At 44.7% G+C, this 14,684-nt stretch overlaps 4 protein-coding genes across 4 annotated transcripts in view; 2 read left to right on the forward strand and 2 right to left on the reverse strand.

Moving 5' to 3' along the window:
- The first annotated feature begins 126 nt into the window (after window positions 1-126).
- LOC128721143 (uncharacterized) lies at window positions 127-648 on the forward strand. The gene has a single exon (XM_053814869.1). The coding sequence runs from the start codon at window positions 127-129 to the stop codon at window positions 487-489; it is 363 nt and encodes a 120-aa protein (XP_053670844.1). The 3' UTR covers window positions 490-648.
- A 1,834-nt stretch (window positions 649-2,482) lies between these two features.
- Window positions 2,483-7,926, reverse strand: LOC128721164 (uncharacterized). Its single transcript, XM_053814891.1, has 7 exons — window positions 7,804-7,926; window positions 7,413-7,686; window positions 6,768-7,349; window positions 6,593-6,690; window positions 3,675-3,866; window positions 3,081-3,599; window positions 2,483-2,814 (listed from the first exon to the last, which is right to left on the reverse strand). Coding segments are annotated over exons 1-7 (1,998 nt in total). The 5' UTR covers window positions 7,805-7,926.
- Window positions 7,927-9,639: 1,713 nt separating this feature from the next.
- Window positions 9,640-11,101, forward strand: LOC128721174 (uncharacterized). The gene is made up of 3 exons (XM_053814902.1): window positions 9,640-9,659; window positions 9,733-9,775; window positions 9,838-11,101. The coding sequence occupies exons 1-3, from the start codon at window positions 9,640-9,642 to the stop codon at window positions 10,954-10,956; spliced, it is 1,182 nt and encodes a 393-aa protein (XP_053670877.1). The 3' UTR covers window positions 10,957-11,101.
- Window positions 11,102-13,860: 2,759 nt separating this feature from the next.
- Window positions 13,861-14,684, reverse strand: part of LOC128721186 (dedicator of cytokinesis protein 2) — a 31,433-nt gene continuing 30,609 nt past the window's right edge. The window contains exon 11 of the mRNA XM_053814913.1: window positions 13,861-14,659. Coding sequence (XP_053670888.1) covers window positions 14,051-14,659 — 609 coding nt within the window. The 3' untranslated portion in view covers window positions 13,861-14,050. The remainder of the gene's footprint in view (window positions 14,660-14,684) is intronic.

A 14,684-nucleotide genomic window follows, 5' to 3' on the forward strand; every position in this document is an offset into this window, starting at 1 on the left:
AATCGGCCGCGAACTGCGTAGTCCGGGCCGTCTTCCTTGGAAGGGGCACAGTTTAACAACGCTACTACATCGGTCAACATGCGTGTGTCCGAAACGTCGCTTCCTTTTCGCTTCCTTTTGCTAACGATGCTGGGCTTTTGGTCTTCCTCTAGCGCCCAGCGACTGCCACTGAATAGGGGTGACTTCGTATTTCCTGAACTGAACGAGCTCACGATCGGTGATCCCTGCACGATTGAGCCATCTTCGCAACCAAACGGAATCACTTACGCCCGCGATGGCATTTGCCGACGGGTGCGTGAATGCGCCTCCTTCGTGCCCCGTATAATTCTGGAACCGTTTGACATCCGGCGTGACGTTTGTTTTTTCGAAGTGCATGATCCAGTAGTGTGTTGTATCGATTTGCCCGTGTCCGGTAACGATCTGCAATTTCAGATCTTGCGCAAACGACTGGCTGTGCCAGTTCTCGACGATACTAACATGATACAGTAGTTATTCCATAAAGTGTGTGCGTTGAAGTAAAAAGCATGGATACGTTAATAGCAACATGAAAGAAAAATATATTGTTAACATTATTAGATAGATAGTCTTTTTAAACATAAATAAGTTGTAATGTTTGCTAATAAGTACAATAAATGCCATATAAAGTCATACACGCAATATTTTTATGAGAAAGTTATTGTTTTCTTTCCGAACAATATAATTTTAACTGATTCGGTACCATGAAAGTAAAGGTTCATGATAGACAGAACGATGAGAAAGGCAAAACGATGATCAGTTTTTAAGGGGTCATCATAATTTAACATACCCGCTTTCCCATTTATTTGATACGCTTATCATCAACGCTCATGCCGTCTGACCGTCAGTTGAATGTTACTCGCGTATTGGGTGGAACGTCTTTAGTTTAGCATAGTAATAGTTTCTTGCAACGAAACATGCCATTTAACATCGCGAAAGTGCTGTTGCTGGTGCTAATCGTATTCCATGCGAATGCGAAAATCATAAATGAGAATGCCTCTGAAAAAATCCATTTCCCGAAGTCGTACGAAACTAACCTGGAAAACGCCTGCCAATGGGGCAACTCACAAGGAATCTGCAGACTAATGGAACAATGTCCGGGTTACCCACTGCGCGGGAAGAAAGATACCGACGATCCTTGCACCAATTTGCTGCACAGCATGGTGGTGTGCTGTATCCCGCCAACTCTACCGCAACGGATTGAAGCGGACCTGTCTTCCTCATCGGCAGAAAGCACGACCAATGGTATTTTGGACGATCAGTGAGCTTGCGGGAGACATTGCGAATAAAGCAAAACTCGTCAAACAAAAGGCTCATATGAGTAATTGCGGATAGGCATCGCTTTCTTACAACTTCTTGTGATCTAGCCCATTGAAAACGCGCACAAATGAGTGTTTGCTTGTCGTGTGAGTTTTGGAATTCCTCACGGTGTTTTCCCAGACTTATCATTGACTTGTGGCAATAGGGCAACCCTGTTCGACCAATCCCGGGTGAAGCGTTATCTCCTCGCAAATCACGCGCAAATTCTCTGTTGAGCACGATGACTGCCTCCTATATAGTAGCATGGGGAAATTTAAATACACTCAATATGTGACCTGATAGGCGGTTTGTTCGAATTCGACAATCTGTGTTATGTACCCTTTGCGGTCTACGAGTTGATGTTGTGTCACTTTGCTGCTGTGTTGGGATCTTAAAATATTCAATTAAATTCAGGATGTAATTTAAAACAAACCTTTTTTTTATTTTAGAGTAATTTTTTGGACAAAATTTTCCAGCTGGTTTAACTTATAATGTGGCAAATATTGATGTTCATTGATTATAGAGTTTGCATACTTTCGAATGATACAAATTTCTTTATCTTCGACTGGAGTAGTGTTATTCAGAACGAAAATAAGACTCCAATCGATGCTTTCAGCAGTACCAAGGGGTCTAATGAATGATGCGGTGGCAATCATTTATCTCTCATTCAATGTATTCATCTCACGAAACCAGTTTCATTGTTAACTGGGCTAGGTTGGGGGTAAATCCAGATCCATTTACCCATGGCACGACAGATGGTTATAAGCTCTGGTTTTTCAATAGTGTTACTTGATACTGTGATAGATTTATTTGGTTATCATAAAACAAACAGAAACAAGAAACTTGATGATAAATGCGTATTCTGGGAATTGTTACAAGTTAACAACTGAAAACGTTTCCACTGATAAAGAGTAGTTGCATTCATGTCTAGCTACATTTAGTGTCTCAATTTACACAGTAAACGTAATTTATGGCAAACGAACGGCCAACATTTCTTACACATGCTTGCTAAATTATGCGGCGTTTGTTACTGCCGATTCGCTCCTTGATTATACATCACTATATGCACATGCACTCTGGACTTTAGTAAACATCTCGCTCTCTCCCTCTTTGCCTTCCTCGACGTTTCATTTGACTAGCGAAAGTCTTCCGATCACTCTGATCTGATTTACCCACTTTTCGGCCACACCGTCGATTCTATCCAATCAATGTACTCAGACACACGGGTGTAAATGCCTGGTGTGGAGGATCCGCAGCTCACACCAAACGAGGTGACGCCGATAATCTGCGCTCGGCAGTTGCCATCATTCGAGTATATTTGAAGCGGACCACCGGAGTCTCCAGTACAGGTATCACGTCCACCCTGCAAGAACCCGGCACATAGCTGAGTGCTTTGGATGCCCTGCGGTACGCGACCACGTGGTGGGAAATAACTGGCACAACCAGCCGTAGAGAAAACGTCCAGCGAAACCCTCAGCAGTTCCTTCGAGTTTTCTTCATCTGCAATGTAGGTAGGAGAAGAGACCCATTATCGAGAAATGCTTGGAAGGTTTGTGCCAAGGTTGTACAAATCAATGCCGATGGAACAAAGTTCGGGAACATTGTTAGACCATGTGTGATTACTCCTCCTTCAAAATTCGGTTAGTTGTCAACGGACTAAGGGTACAAACGTCCTTTAATTCCGGTAAAAAACGCTTTTCACTTGAAGTTCGCGGTGTTACGAGCAAAATGCCTAAAATGGATCCGTATGTTAAGCTTTTACTTACATATTTGCTTGGATCCGAATCCTATTGCAACTGCTTTGGTGCGAGCGAAGTCTTCCTCGCTGTACAGACAGGCAGGTCTGACGCGAGAAGAGAACGTCACCGGGTTGGCCAGCTTCAGCAGCGCTATGTCGTTGTACACCGTTTTGCCTTTATAGTTCGGATGTGCCACGATATGCTGAACCCGGACGTCGATCGGTTCTCCATAGTCAGGATTGCCCTCCTTAACTTCTCCCAGCCGAACGGCCAATGTCGGTGACTCCAAACAGTGGGCAGCTGTCATGACCCACTGCTCACTGATCAGTGTGGCACCGCACACAAACGTGTACTGACCGTTGGCATTCACGACGGCAAGCCGTGCCATGTGCGGGAACTCGCCATACCGTGCCGGTGTTCCACCGACGATGAGGTTCTGATCTGTAGGGCACCGATTGCTCGGTTTCACCTTAACCAGTGAAGATCCGACGGCAAGATGGCCAAGCTGCATCGCGCTAGAACCGGGACGGTTGTACTCCTGGCATTCTGGAGGACAAGAACGCGTAAGGACCTCAGTTCGTGGGGTTGACAATCGAGCCGCAATCGCTTTGGGTCACTTACTTCGCACGCTTATGCGCTTGTTAGGGTCGTCAAGCTGCTGCAGGCGTTGCTCATAATCCACCGGACAGCAGACGATCGCGTGGGGTGCGTAGTCACATATGTTGACCACTCGCGTCGTCTCCAGCACACGTTGGCAGACACTGTAGCTGCGACAGATTCCGGGTCCGCTGTCAAACACACAGGGCTCTCCGTCTGAAAGGAAAATGGGAAACGGGATGGTAGCGTATCTTCGAAGCGATATCAAGGTGTTAGAAGGCTGCTCATACGCAACATTATGTTTGGAGACGCGTATCTCGCTGAATTGAGCCGATTTGCCACGACAAAAAACTGGTTTTTGGCATAAATTTAACAACAGACTATGTTTTTGGACCATAAAGGACACGTTGTTAACGAGCGGGACCCGGTGAGGAGGGAACTGTACGTTAGAAGAAGTCACACTTTAGGGCTAGGATGTGGGAACGTGGTGAGGACTGTACGTTAGATAAAACCACAACTTGGGCCAAACCGGAATTCCCGTACGAAATGTGCTCCTTGTGGAGACAGATTTTGGCAATAGGACCATTCTCTACCGACGAAACGATGATAACGGATGGTTGGGAAAGGTTTCGAAGGCATTCGGTGTGCGAAAACTTATCACGCATCGAAGATCAATGTAATCAATGTATAGTTTCGAAAACCGGTTTGTCAAGACTACTTTAGAGCTCTACAGTATGCGAGGGGGGAAGAAACAGAAGTTCAAACACTGTCACCCGGGCAATATTAATTACCGTTCCCCTTCAAGTGTTTTCGGGGAATTTTTTTTTTCGTTATCCACTGTAAACGACGATCACCGGCGATAACGAGTGAGTTTGTGGAGAGCATGATAGCATTGGGTTTGTCCTTTGGTGAGCTACAGCACGGTGATAAACAGGCTACTGTCTAGAAAATAGGAGTACCCGTGATTGCGCTACGTTTCGGTACTCCACTCTCACCGCATTTAAATACCGTACTGGTTTCGGAGCTCGATAGCTAGCCCATGAGCTTATGTGCTAATTAACAGATCAACCAACGGCAAATTGATCACTCAGCTGTTGTCACAACTCAGAGACGAAAGATTACCCGCAGAAAGTTGTCACGGGACTGGAGCTGAGCACCACTATGTGACGATTTTTTTTGTCCATCCATCGTACTTTGCTGGAATCGGTTCCGTTGGCCAACCGGAACTGCCTTTCACACGTACGTCGCACATGTTACACCAAGAAGTCGCCTGGATGACTTACCTCTAGCGGCAAGTGAGCTTCCGATGAAGATCACTCCTAGTGTGATCACTCTGATCCATCCGGCGATGGCCGGTGACATTGCTTCGAATTGATCTGCAAGTCCTGACCCTGGTGCTCTAATTCCTGTGCCCGTTCCACGGCAAAACTGGGACGATGGCGCGCGCTTCCGTTTCGATTGAAATTTTGCTCAACTGCACGTTTGCAAGTTATCACCAAACGACGGCACTTCTAGCAGCCTGCGGAATGGTACCGTATGGTCTGCCGATTGTACGCCTGCCACCAAGGACGGTTCGATCACGTTTGACGAGCCGTGTGGTGTGTGATTTTACGCTTCCGCTAACCGTTGGCGTTTGGGATTTTGATGCTTCGCGTTTTATGCGATCGAATCGGCCGTGGCGATCGTAGGCGTGTGATGACCGGGAAATACCCACAGAGATTGAGCGAGCGTTCCATGCGAGAGAAAGAGCATTTTTAGTGATAGGAGATGGAGAGAAAGAGCGCGACAGTTCTCAGCGTCCAGCGATCGCGATCCCCGGAACGATCGCTGTAAAGCTGTTTCAATTGCGAGAGAGGCGATCGTGTGCGTGCTTTGGATCGAAGAAAGCGCGATGGAATTAAAGACGAGTGCTCGGTGTGATCGGTGCGTAATGTATGACATTTCAAGTGTTGTTGCTGTGACGATAGACATGAAAATCCTTGCGATCCTGATGCGGATTCCACCGGCAAAAGAAGGAGAAAAATGTGTGTGTGTAAGCTGCAGTGAAAACGGGAGGTAACTCGTTTGTAGGGCTAGGATTTTTGTTTATCGCATCCCAACGATTTGAGAGACTTACAAAGGAATGGAGCAAAACAGCATGAAAGCAGTGGCGCGTAATGCAATCTACTTCAACATCGCTATCACTTGATACACGTTTACGGGGAAGTACACTGGGAATTTCTTTTGCAATCTTCGTACATAGCGGCGGTACAGATTCGCAGAATGTTCGATTTAAAAATTATGAAAATTTGAACATGAAATTAATGTGATTGCAAATATAAAAATAAATTAAAAACATAATTTTTCTCCTACAACTGGAAGTGCTTCGAATTGACCATAGTAGCCTTATTGCAACCATGTTAGAGCAGAGCTGAGAATATGATACAGACACAACAATTGCCAATTGATCTTGCCTTGCTCCTAGTGAAACTGGAACAATGTCCTTACTCCATCTCAATTTAGGCGAAGAGTCCTGTCCCATCTAAGAGGCGTCCCCATTTCTATTTGTAAAAGCGTTGCTGTTTATGACATTATGTTGGGTTTTGCCCTTTTGTACCTGCAGTAAAGCGGCAAACCCATCCCCTGGCAATTTTATTTATTTTTTATTTAAAGAATGGCGAGTTCAATTGTAAGGGATCTAGAGTCATTGACCTTCCACAAACAATGGGTGTTGGGTTATTTAAAAGAGCTATTTATTAATCAAACAAATAAAAATCTCGAAATTTACATTATTTTAGTCAAACATATTCAGCTTTTTTGAACAATTGTGATCTCATCTTAAGCAGTTTCGTACCAGTATTCAATCTTGGCATTCGTCATTGACAATTGAGTTAGTCCACCTGAGAAGCGCGAGATCAACAATGTTTGTACACCGTAGCACAAAATTCGTCATTTGCGGTTACAAGTTAAGGAAAAAAAGCTTTCAAACGTATACACATCTGCTCGAGAGTTTGCAAACACCGCCACATTAGTGAACCGCTCGTCACGTGTTTGCTCGTGCCTGTGTGAAAAAGGACGCATAACAAACACAAATTCGACAGCTACTCCTTGACGCTACTCCCCAACCACACTACTCACGGCCACACCACCGACTCGATCCAGTTTAGGTACGAGCTAACTTTAGTGTAAATCGCCGGAGTCGCACTGCCACAGACCTGCCCAAACGACGTCACACCGACAATGTAAAACATGCACTGGTTCTCCTCACGTGTGATCTGCAACGGTCCACCAGAATCGCCCTGGCACGTGTCCTTCCCACCGGCCAAATTACCGACGCACATCTGCGAGTTCCGGATACCCTGGCGCATGTGACGATTCAAGCGATACCGTTCGGCGCACAGATCATTCCCGTAGATATACAGTGACACCTTGCGCAGTTCGTCCGACTTAGTACCGAAATCCTCCATCAGTCCGAATCCGGTGGCAATTACCGTGGGAGTGCTCAGGACATCCGTATCGTACAGGCATGCCGGCCTGATGAAATTCGTAAACCTGACACGATCGCGCAGTTGGATCACAGCCAAATCGTTGTACTTTCCCTCACGCCATTTGAACTCCGGGTGCACGATGAATCGCAGGATCTGGTAGTCTTGTGGTTCCGCGCCATCATCCTGCCGCACGAGGCTCTGATCGCCCAGACGCACGATCGACGGTAGCACTCTAAAAGGAGCCGAAATTAGTGATTGGGAAGACATTTTATGAAGCGTACAATCGATGACTTACCCATCATCAGCCTCTATGTAACAGTGAGCTGCCGTCAGAACGTACTGATCGCTGATGAGCGAACCACCACAATCGAACGAGTAACCTCCGGTTGGTAGACGCCACCCGATGGCGGCCATGTGTGGAAATTCGCCGGGTTTCGTCACATTTCCACCGACGATCAGCTTCACGACCATGTCACACTTTGGCACGTCGATCTTGACCAGGGTGGGATTTAGTGTGAGTGCGCTTACTGCTACACTGTCCGTCGTGAGCTTTTTGTACTCGTTGCACACTGTGGATTGAAAGTGTCTTTTGAGTAGAATTCTTCATAAGCCAACATCTAACATAACTAAGCATGGGGTTTCTTCTGCTAGCGTTAATGCATGTCTGTGGCAAATAGGTCACTTACTTCGTACACTGATGCGATCGGATTCGATTCGGTTGAAGGACTGACCAAAGCCATTTGCCTGCAGCTGCTGGGACTGTGGACAACATACGATCGCTTCCTGGGCGGAATAGCTGCACACTGTGATGCGATTACCACGTTTACATCTTGAGTACGGTATGCAAACGCCCGTTTCGCCCTGATGCACGCAGCTTTCACCTTCTGTGGAAGAATTGCACCAATAAAACGCAAGCGTTGGAACGTTTTTTTCCTCAATTTCAACCAGTCAAGAATGTTAAAAAAGACCCAGACTAAATGATCGCTGGTTGCACAATATTGCAAATCGTTAAACTTGAAACACTTGATCGGCCAATTCGCAGCTGCCGCACACATTCATGTAAAGTTAGAAGTTTGCGGAGAAGATACGATCATCATTGGCAAAAGAATTCTCATGATTAGTAATGTAAACAAAAAAAAAGTTGAAAACGATGCAAAACTTCTACACCTCCCGGTCCTAGACGGTGCGTACGCCCAAGCTCGGTTGTTCTGAGCCCTCACGTGTATTGATGCATTATTGTTCTCAGCAAAGATCGCATCTTGCTGATTAATTGTACACTTTCCCGGTCAGCGGAACATTTCTACAACACTTTTGTGCGTCACGATGTAGGGCTGGTTTTATTTAATATATTTTTCTTGCTTTATGCTGATCACGATCATCATATTGTTTTATCATGATCAATGATCGTTGTCAAGCCTTGTCTCAGCCGTTTAATGCTCGATCGATGTTAAGATGTAATCGATATGTTTAACTGAAAAGTTTCCAACAAAAATATTCTGTCCAACAAAAATGTTCTAGTTCGGGTAGCAGATTATACCTTGTAAAGCACTATTATAATCAACGAAAAGGCACAATGCTACGAACACTGACCACAACGATCGCAAGGATAAATTTTTAAGTAACATATTATTGGCTTTTGGTCCCCGCGGAACGTCGGTTTTTTGGGAAAAATTGAACTTCTCGCACGAAGATTCGCTAAGAATCAAGCAATGGCGCAGCATCCACGAGCTCAGCCCGTCCCCAACACGTTCCCATGCGTACCACTGACCGGTTACTAACACTGAATAAGCAAACAAGTCACAAACGATCGTGCTTCAGTCTCGGAGAGTCGGGAGGAAGCTTATAAACCTGCTCAAATCCCACCCTACACACTCGCAATATGCTGTCGCGAGAAGGTTGATGATCGAGTGTACGAGAGCGGAAGCAATGTAAATAATGGCAACAGGTTGGAAAGTATATTTAAAGGACGATCAGCAGCAGATGGGCGATCAAAGACACGTGTAAAACAGTACTCCAGTTGGTTCAATTTCAAAAAGTTGGTCTCAATAAAATAACTAGGCAAAACAGCTTACCAATGTACATAGTTTTTGGAATGGCATTTTCATCGAGTATCAAAATCCCGATAAACGATTTTTTAGAAAAAACATCAAGAGGATAGTCTTATTGATCGTATTAGCGCAAAAAGTTGATTTTATAATACAAATCCGAAAATTCAAATGAAATGCTACTGCTAGCAATCAAATTTCAGCATTTGCAACAGCCAGTATAAACAGTTCCTATTTTGTGAGGTTGATAAAAACGTCAATTTCAAAACAAAACAGTGAGTTGTTTGTTAAATCACATCAATGTTAGAGGCTTAAAATACAAAAACTTCAAAATCTATGATGCAAACAGTTCCTTGTAGATAAAACTGCACAACAAATTGTTGCCGGTTCATATGTCATTACAAGCGTGTAGCTCAAACTAGATCTACGATCCAGGTGCACTAACTTGACTATAAAACAGCAAAGATTGCCTCAACGATGTCTTCGCCGGATGACGAGTACGTACATGATTTGTATACATATAGACACTTTACATTTTCCAACGTAACTTACAGTGTTTAATTTCCCTAGCAATGTTACTATTGCCGACGAGGATATGTTTGTTAATAGTTCGGTAAGGTTTGTTGGTTTTAGTATGGACGTAGAAAGAGATTGCAGTTTTCATTATCCTTCCAGCAAATCAGCATGTTTAACAGCGAGGTACTGGAAAACAATATGCTACAGCTTGTCACCCAAGTAAACGACGATGGTGAAACGCTGTCGGCAATGCTGACGCAGGATTTTCTCCCGGAAGCTAGTGTGTCCTTGCCGAGTTCGTTTAACCCGTTTGGAAAGTATCCTGCCGTGGAAGAGTTCTGCCTGGAGGAAACGAACTGCTCAGTTTCCCCGTCTAGCACCCAGGGCTCTGGCTTTGCATATTCCGAAAAGCTGCAGAAGCTTTTCGTAAAACCCGACAGCTTATGTTCGTTCGACGTTCGATGTGCGCTATCTAACATCGTGCCTGGTCCGTGGTTTATACGCATAATGCTTGTATCACTCACGCCAGAGTCTCAGCACGAGCCGATAACGCGCTGCCACAACCATTCCGCAAAAGATGTCGGCCCAGAAAACCTCCGGCAGCATGTGCTACGATGCAAGAACGAGCAGCACGAGTACATCGGGATCAAGAACGGACCGTTCTTTGAGGATCGCTGCGCCGTCCGTGTGCCACTCGATGTTGATCCGCCGAATGCCAAGATAACGCTGCAATTCGTCTGCCAGAACACGTGTTTCAATCTGAGCCAACGGCGGACCGGGCTCGTGTTCACGCTGGAAAGCGAACAAGGTCACATCTATGCGCGGCGTGTACTACCAGTGAAGATCTGCATCAACTTCCGGCGGGACATGCTGAACGAGGAGAAAGCTATGGTCCAAAAGAACGTGGCCGATTGGGCGGGTGTTACGCAGCAGCCCAGCAGCAATGGGCTCGATCGACGGTGTAATGCAAAGCGATCGCGAAAGCGTCTGTTAGCTAGCTCAAGGATAGGCTCTAGGGGTAACAAGTGTAGAAGAAATTCTCCGACAGGGCGGTCGGTACAGCTTGAAACGTGCTCGTTGAGTTTCGACATGCCCAGCATGCGCATGGCAAAACGCGTACTGGATAACGCGATCGGCATGATCTCGGCTTCCGTTTTACGCGTGGACGATCAAGAGGTGAAAGCTACTCTGATGGCGTTCATTAGAAACATTCGCTTGCAACGAGAAACACTGATTGGAAGCAACAGCCAATGCAGTGTTGATAGTGACCTGTTTTAGATAAATACTTAACAAAATACGATAAGTTTAGCTAAGTAAACTATGGGTAAATATGTGTTTACGTGTTGCAAATATTTATAAGTTTTGAAAACCAAACACGATTGACCTCTGGTTAGGAAAAAAACGTACACAAAAATCATCATAAACGGTCGAATTTCCAAAATGAGCCAAGAAGCAAACTCTTGAGTATTCGGTCAGCGTCCCAACAACTGTAAGATGTCGAGACTTTTATGTTACAGGAAGCGTAGGGCATTAACTCATGTTACACGTATATTTTGTCTTGCAAGCTCTACTGATTTTGGTAAAAGTGTCCTTAAGGAGAATTTTGCGATAGTTTAGATGGCCGTGTATCATAACACACGAGGTCGTTAGTCGAAATAAAGGCATAAATTGAAAATGCCGCTTTAGTGAACGATTGTACATCGAGATAGAAGTGTAACACACCTCAAAACAGGGGATATCAACCACTTTAGGTAGGGCAGGCGCGAGCATATTTTTTATGCGACACAATTCAGTAGCTTCATAACAGATTCGAAACGAAACATTCGTCATTTAACCTCTTCACTGTATTGCGATTGTCAGAAAAGGTTGAAAAAATGTCACCTTTTTGCGTGTAAAACAAGGAGAACAGTCCTTTGAAATAAATAAAATAAACTGATTAAACGAAAACTAATGAAAACGACTTTTATTTTATGCGATATCATTCTTCTTGATGACCCTGACGCATGACTCAAAAGATGCTAACAGTTTACAAAACTGTTGCAAATTATTCACACAATAAATGTACTTGTGATATTGCAATTTCATTCGCAAGAACATTCGCATTAAAAGCATTGCAGCATGCAAAGTGAAAGAAAAATAAAAGTAAAACTTGTTAGGCACTTTTCGCGCAAAAGAGTGAAGAGAATTTTTCCCAAAAGTAACAGGAGAGCATACCTGCTGAAAAACAGCAAATTTCAAAAATTGAAACATTTCAAATTCGAAAAACGCTTTAAATAAAAAACGCTTCAATTTAGCGTGCTTTTCCTATTGACCAACAGATGGCGCTAATTGTGGTAAGGAGAATTTCGAATTTACATTTGAAATATTTCAAGCGTTTTGTACAGCGCCATCTATGAGTGAGTTTTGGAAGCTTTTGGCCTCGCTGGCATGCTCTCCTGTTACTTTTGTGAAAAATTTTCCGGTTTTGCCCGTGAAATTTCGGCCGGTCTTTTTTTCTCTTCTCATTTAATTTTTCCACTTTATACGCTTTCGTGTATTCTTTATTAATGAGCATGATTTATGGAAATTAATGCATTTGCAACATCGAATGTACATTTAGCAAACTAAATTCGTATGCTATGGTGGATTTCGAAGGGGACGGATGGTACTATTCCCGATAGTACACAAAGAAAACTGGACATTATTTCTTTCTATAATTCTTTCTTTCGTAATTCTTCTAAACGAATGCATATAATTCCAGTAATACACAGTCTCATAGCTCCACTTGAAGTAAACATGTGTTTTCTTTATTAACCTTCTTAATTGTAGGTACGTTTATAATGAATATTGCTGTCGAAGAGGAGGATAACGAACTGCTAACAATAAATCACCTAGTATAATGATCACCGAAATTAAAAATTATCTACGTCGCACGTCGGAATAAACGGTATAAACTAACAGCGTTTATAAACAAAAAAAACCTAAACGTTACCCTACGATCTGCTAAATTTGGAGCTAATTTTTTGTTTGTCACCCCTCGCCCCCTCCTGTCTTACTCATGTATTACGGGACAGTGTACCGCAGTACTACCTCCCCCGATCGTATCTAGATGCACGACGCGTTAGGTAAATAATTGCATCAAATATTTGGTTTATAAATAATATTGCTTTACACCTGTCTGCCGCCTACCTGGCTGTTCCTCTCTAGCACTGCCGCATAGATTATTGCGAATGTTATCGTTGTTAAATGTTCAACAATTTTCGCAAAAACAAAACAATTGCCTAGTAGTTAAGTAGTTTTTTTTGTTGTATCTATCGAATGCGCTATGGAAAGGTAATTTCTATCGTCGTGCGTACACGGCACGATGGCGAATCGAGAGAGGAACAGCTTATGCTTATCTTTGGTCATTCCGAAATTCTCACACCGCGTTTGGCTTCTGCTCGTCTGTGTGTAGTTAAAATTAATAGAATACTTCTCATGCGCAAATACCGCTCCTCAATTATGGCCTAATCGCTTACCAGCTATCTCAACTCATCCTCAACACCGGAAGACGCTAAGGTTTATTTGCAACGAAAAACGAAAATACCGAAGCACTCGTGACACGCGAACGTACACGTAGAACGTAGAATCTAGCCCTAACCAAACCTAAGCAACGCTAAATGTATGGCTTTTTCCGCAATCGCAATTCGTGAAGGAAAATAACAATCTGCAATGCGTGAGCCACATGAAACAAGTGGCTCTGTTGTATACGGCTCAAAAACATATTTTTAAATTACTGCTGGAAACTAGCTGAGGGCGTGAAGTACCGCCTGGTGCGTACCTCGTTTAAATATATATGTATTGCGCTCGATGGTTGCGTTAAAGATAGAAGCAATAAATTGACCCTCGCTGCCCTGCTACACACCATATCGAGATGGCGCGATTATGGTTCATTGTCCTCGTTTGCACGGTCTACAGCTGTACAAAGCATTCGCCACCCTCGCGTCAGTCTTTCGCATTCATCCAGCTACAAAATAACCGTTTCTATCATTCGCTATCTAGACAAACAACCCTGTTCCTGCCACTTCCAATTCCTTCTCACAGCAAGTTAGTTGCGATAATCGATTCCGTAGGCCTGCCTTATAGGTTAACTTTCGCTAGTATCAATCCATCTTACGCGTGCCTCCAAAGAGAAGGGATGGGCAAATTGTCTCACGATAACAATTGTGTTTTGTGTGTTCTGTTTTCCTTTGTACTTAGTATCTTTAAACCGACAAACCGTCGGTTCGCCCCTGTGTCCTTTGTCAGTCCTTGTTTGTGTGCAAGCTCGCACGCGATGCTTGCTTATTGCATGCAAGGTGGATCTTTTCCAACACCGCCAGTAGTCGGCTATCGGCCGTAAGTCGGCATGACTTTAAATCTTAGTATTTCGGGCCGGTTTCGGTGGAGGAGTCGGTGGTCGCTTGCGATCATCGTATCCTCCTCCGGTGGTCGTGCTGGGTAACGGACTGCTGCATCTGGCCGACGGGCTGCTGGTGTTGATCACGATCACGCTGTGGTTTCTCGTTTCGACCACATCGTACGAAGCGTTGACCGCTACCACGGTGGAACTGTGGCTATGCGGGGATCCCGTTGCTGGTCCCGTCGTTAGCAGCGGTTTGAACGTGATGTAGTGACTCGAAAGGCTCGGTTGAGATTGGCAGTGTTGTTGCCGTTGGTCCACCAACACCTTAGTGCCTGGGAGAAGCGTGTAGTCGGCATCGCAGCGTGTTTTCAGTGGCAACGGAGGCGGCACACTGTCCTCCTCGGAGGTGGTCGAACCGTTCGTTATGATCGAGTTACGATTGCTGCTGCTCTCTACCGAACCGATCGAGTTGGTGTCCCCTGCTGAGGTGCCATTGGATGCCATCGTACCACCGCCGGGATGCGATCTGCTGCCCATCGTCGGTGTGGCGATACTCGGTGGTCTCGAGAGCCGTTTCTCCTTTTCCACCTCCGAGCGGAGTGGCCTCTTGGGGTGCAGCTGAAAGGGAACGAAAGCAGGTTGA

This window comes from Anopheles nili, chromosome 2 (assembly GCF_943737925.1).
Source record: "Anopheles nili chromosome 2, idAnoNiliSN_F5_01, whole genome shotgun sequence".
Lineage (NCBI taxonomy): Eukaryota > Metazoa > Arthropoda > Insecta > Diptera > Culicidae > Anopheles > Anopheles nili.

Excerpts from the sequence above, each read along its gene's own strand:
- LOC128721143 (XM_053814869.1), top strand. The coding sequence starts at position 127 with ATGCTGGGCTTTTGGTCTTCCTCTAGCGCCCAGCGACTGCCACTGAAT.
- LOC128721164 (XM_053814891.1), bottom strand. Across the intron at positions 3,867-6,592 it reads AAGCTTTTTTTCCTTAACTT|ACGGAGAGCCCTGTGTGTTT; the intron begins GTAACCGCAAAT and ends TTTTCCTTTCAG. Across the intron at positions 3,600-3,674 it reads CAAGCGCATAAGCGTGCGAA|AATGCCAGGAGTACAACCGT; the intron begins GTAAGTGACCCA and ends CTTGTCCTCCAG.
- LOC128721174 (XM_053814902.1), top strand. The coding sequence starts at position 9,640 with ATGTCTTCGCCGGATGACGA. Across the intron at positions 9,660-9,732 it reads ATGTCTTCGCCGGATGACGA|CAATGTTACTATTGCCGACG; the intron begins GTACGTACATGA and ends TAATTTCCCTAG. Across the intron at positions 9,776-9,837 it reads ATATGTTTGTTAATAGTTCG|CAAATCAGCATGTTTAACAG; the intron begins GTAAGGTTTGTT and ends TTATCCTTCCAG.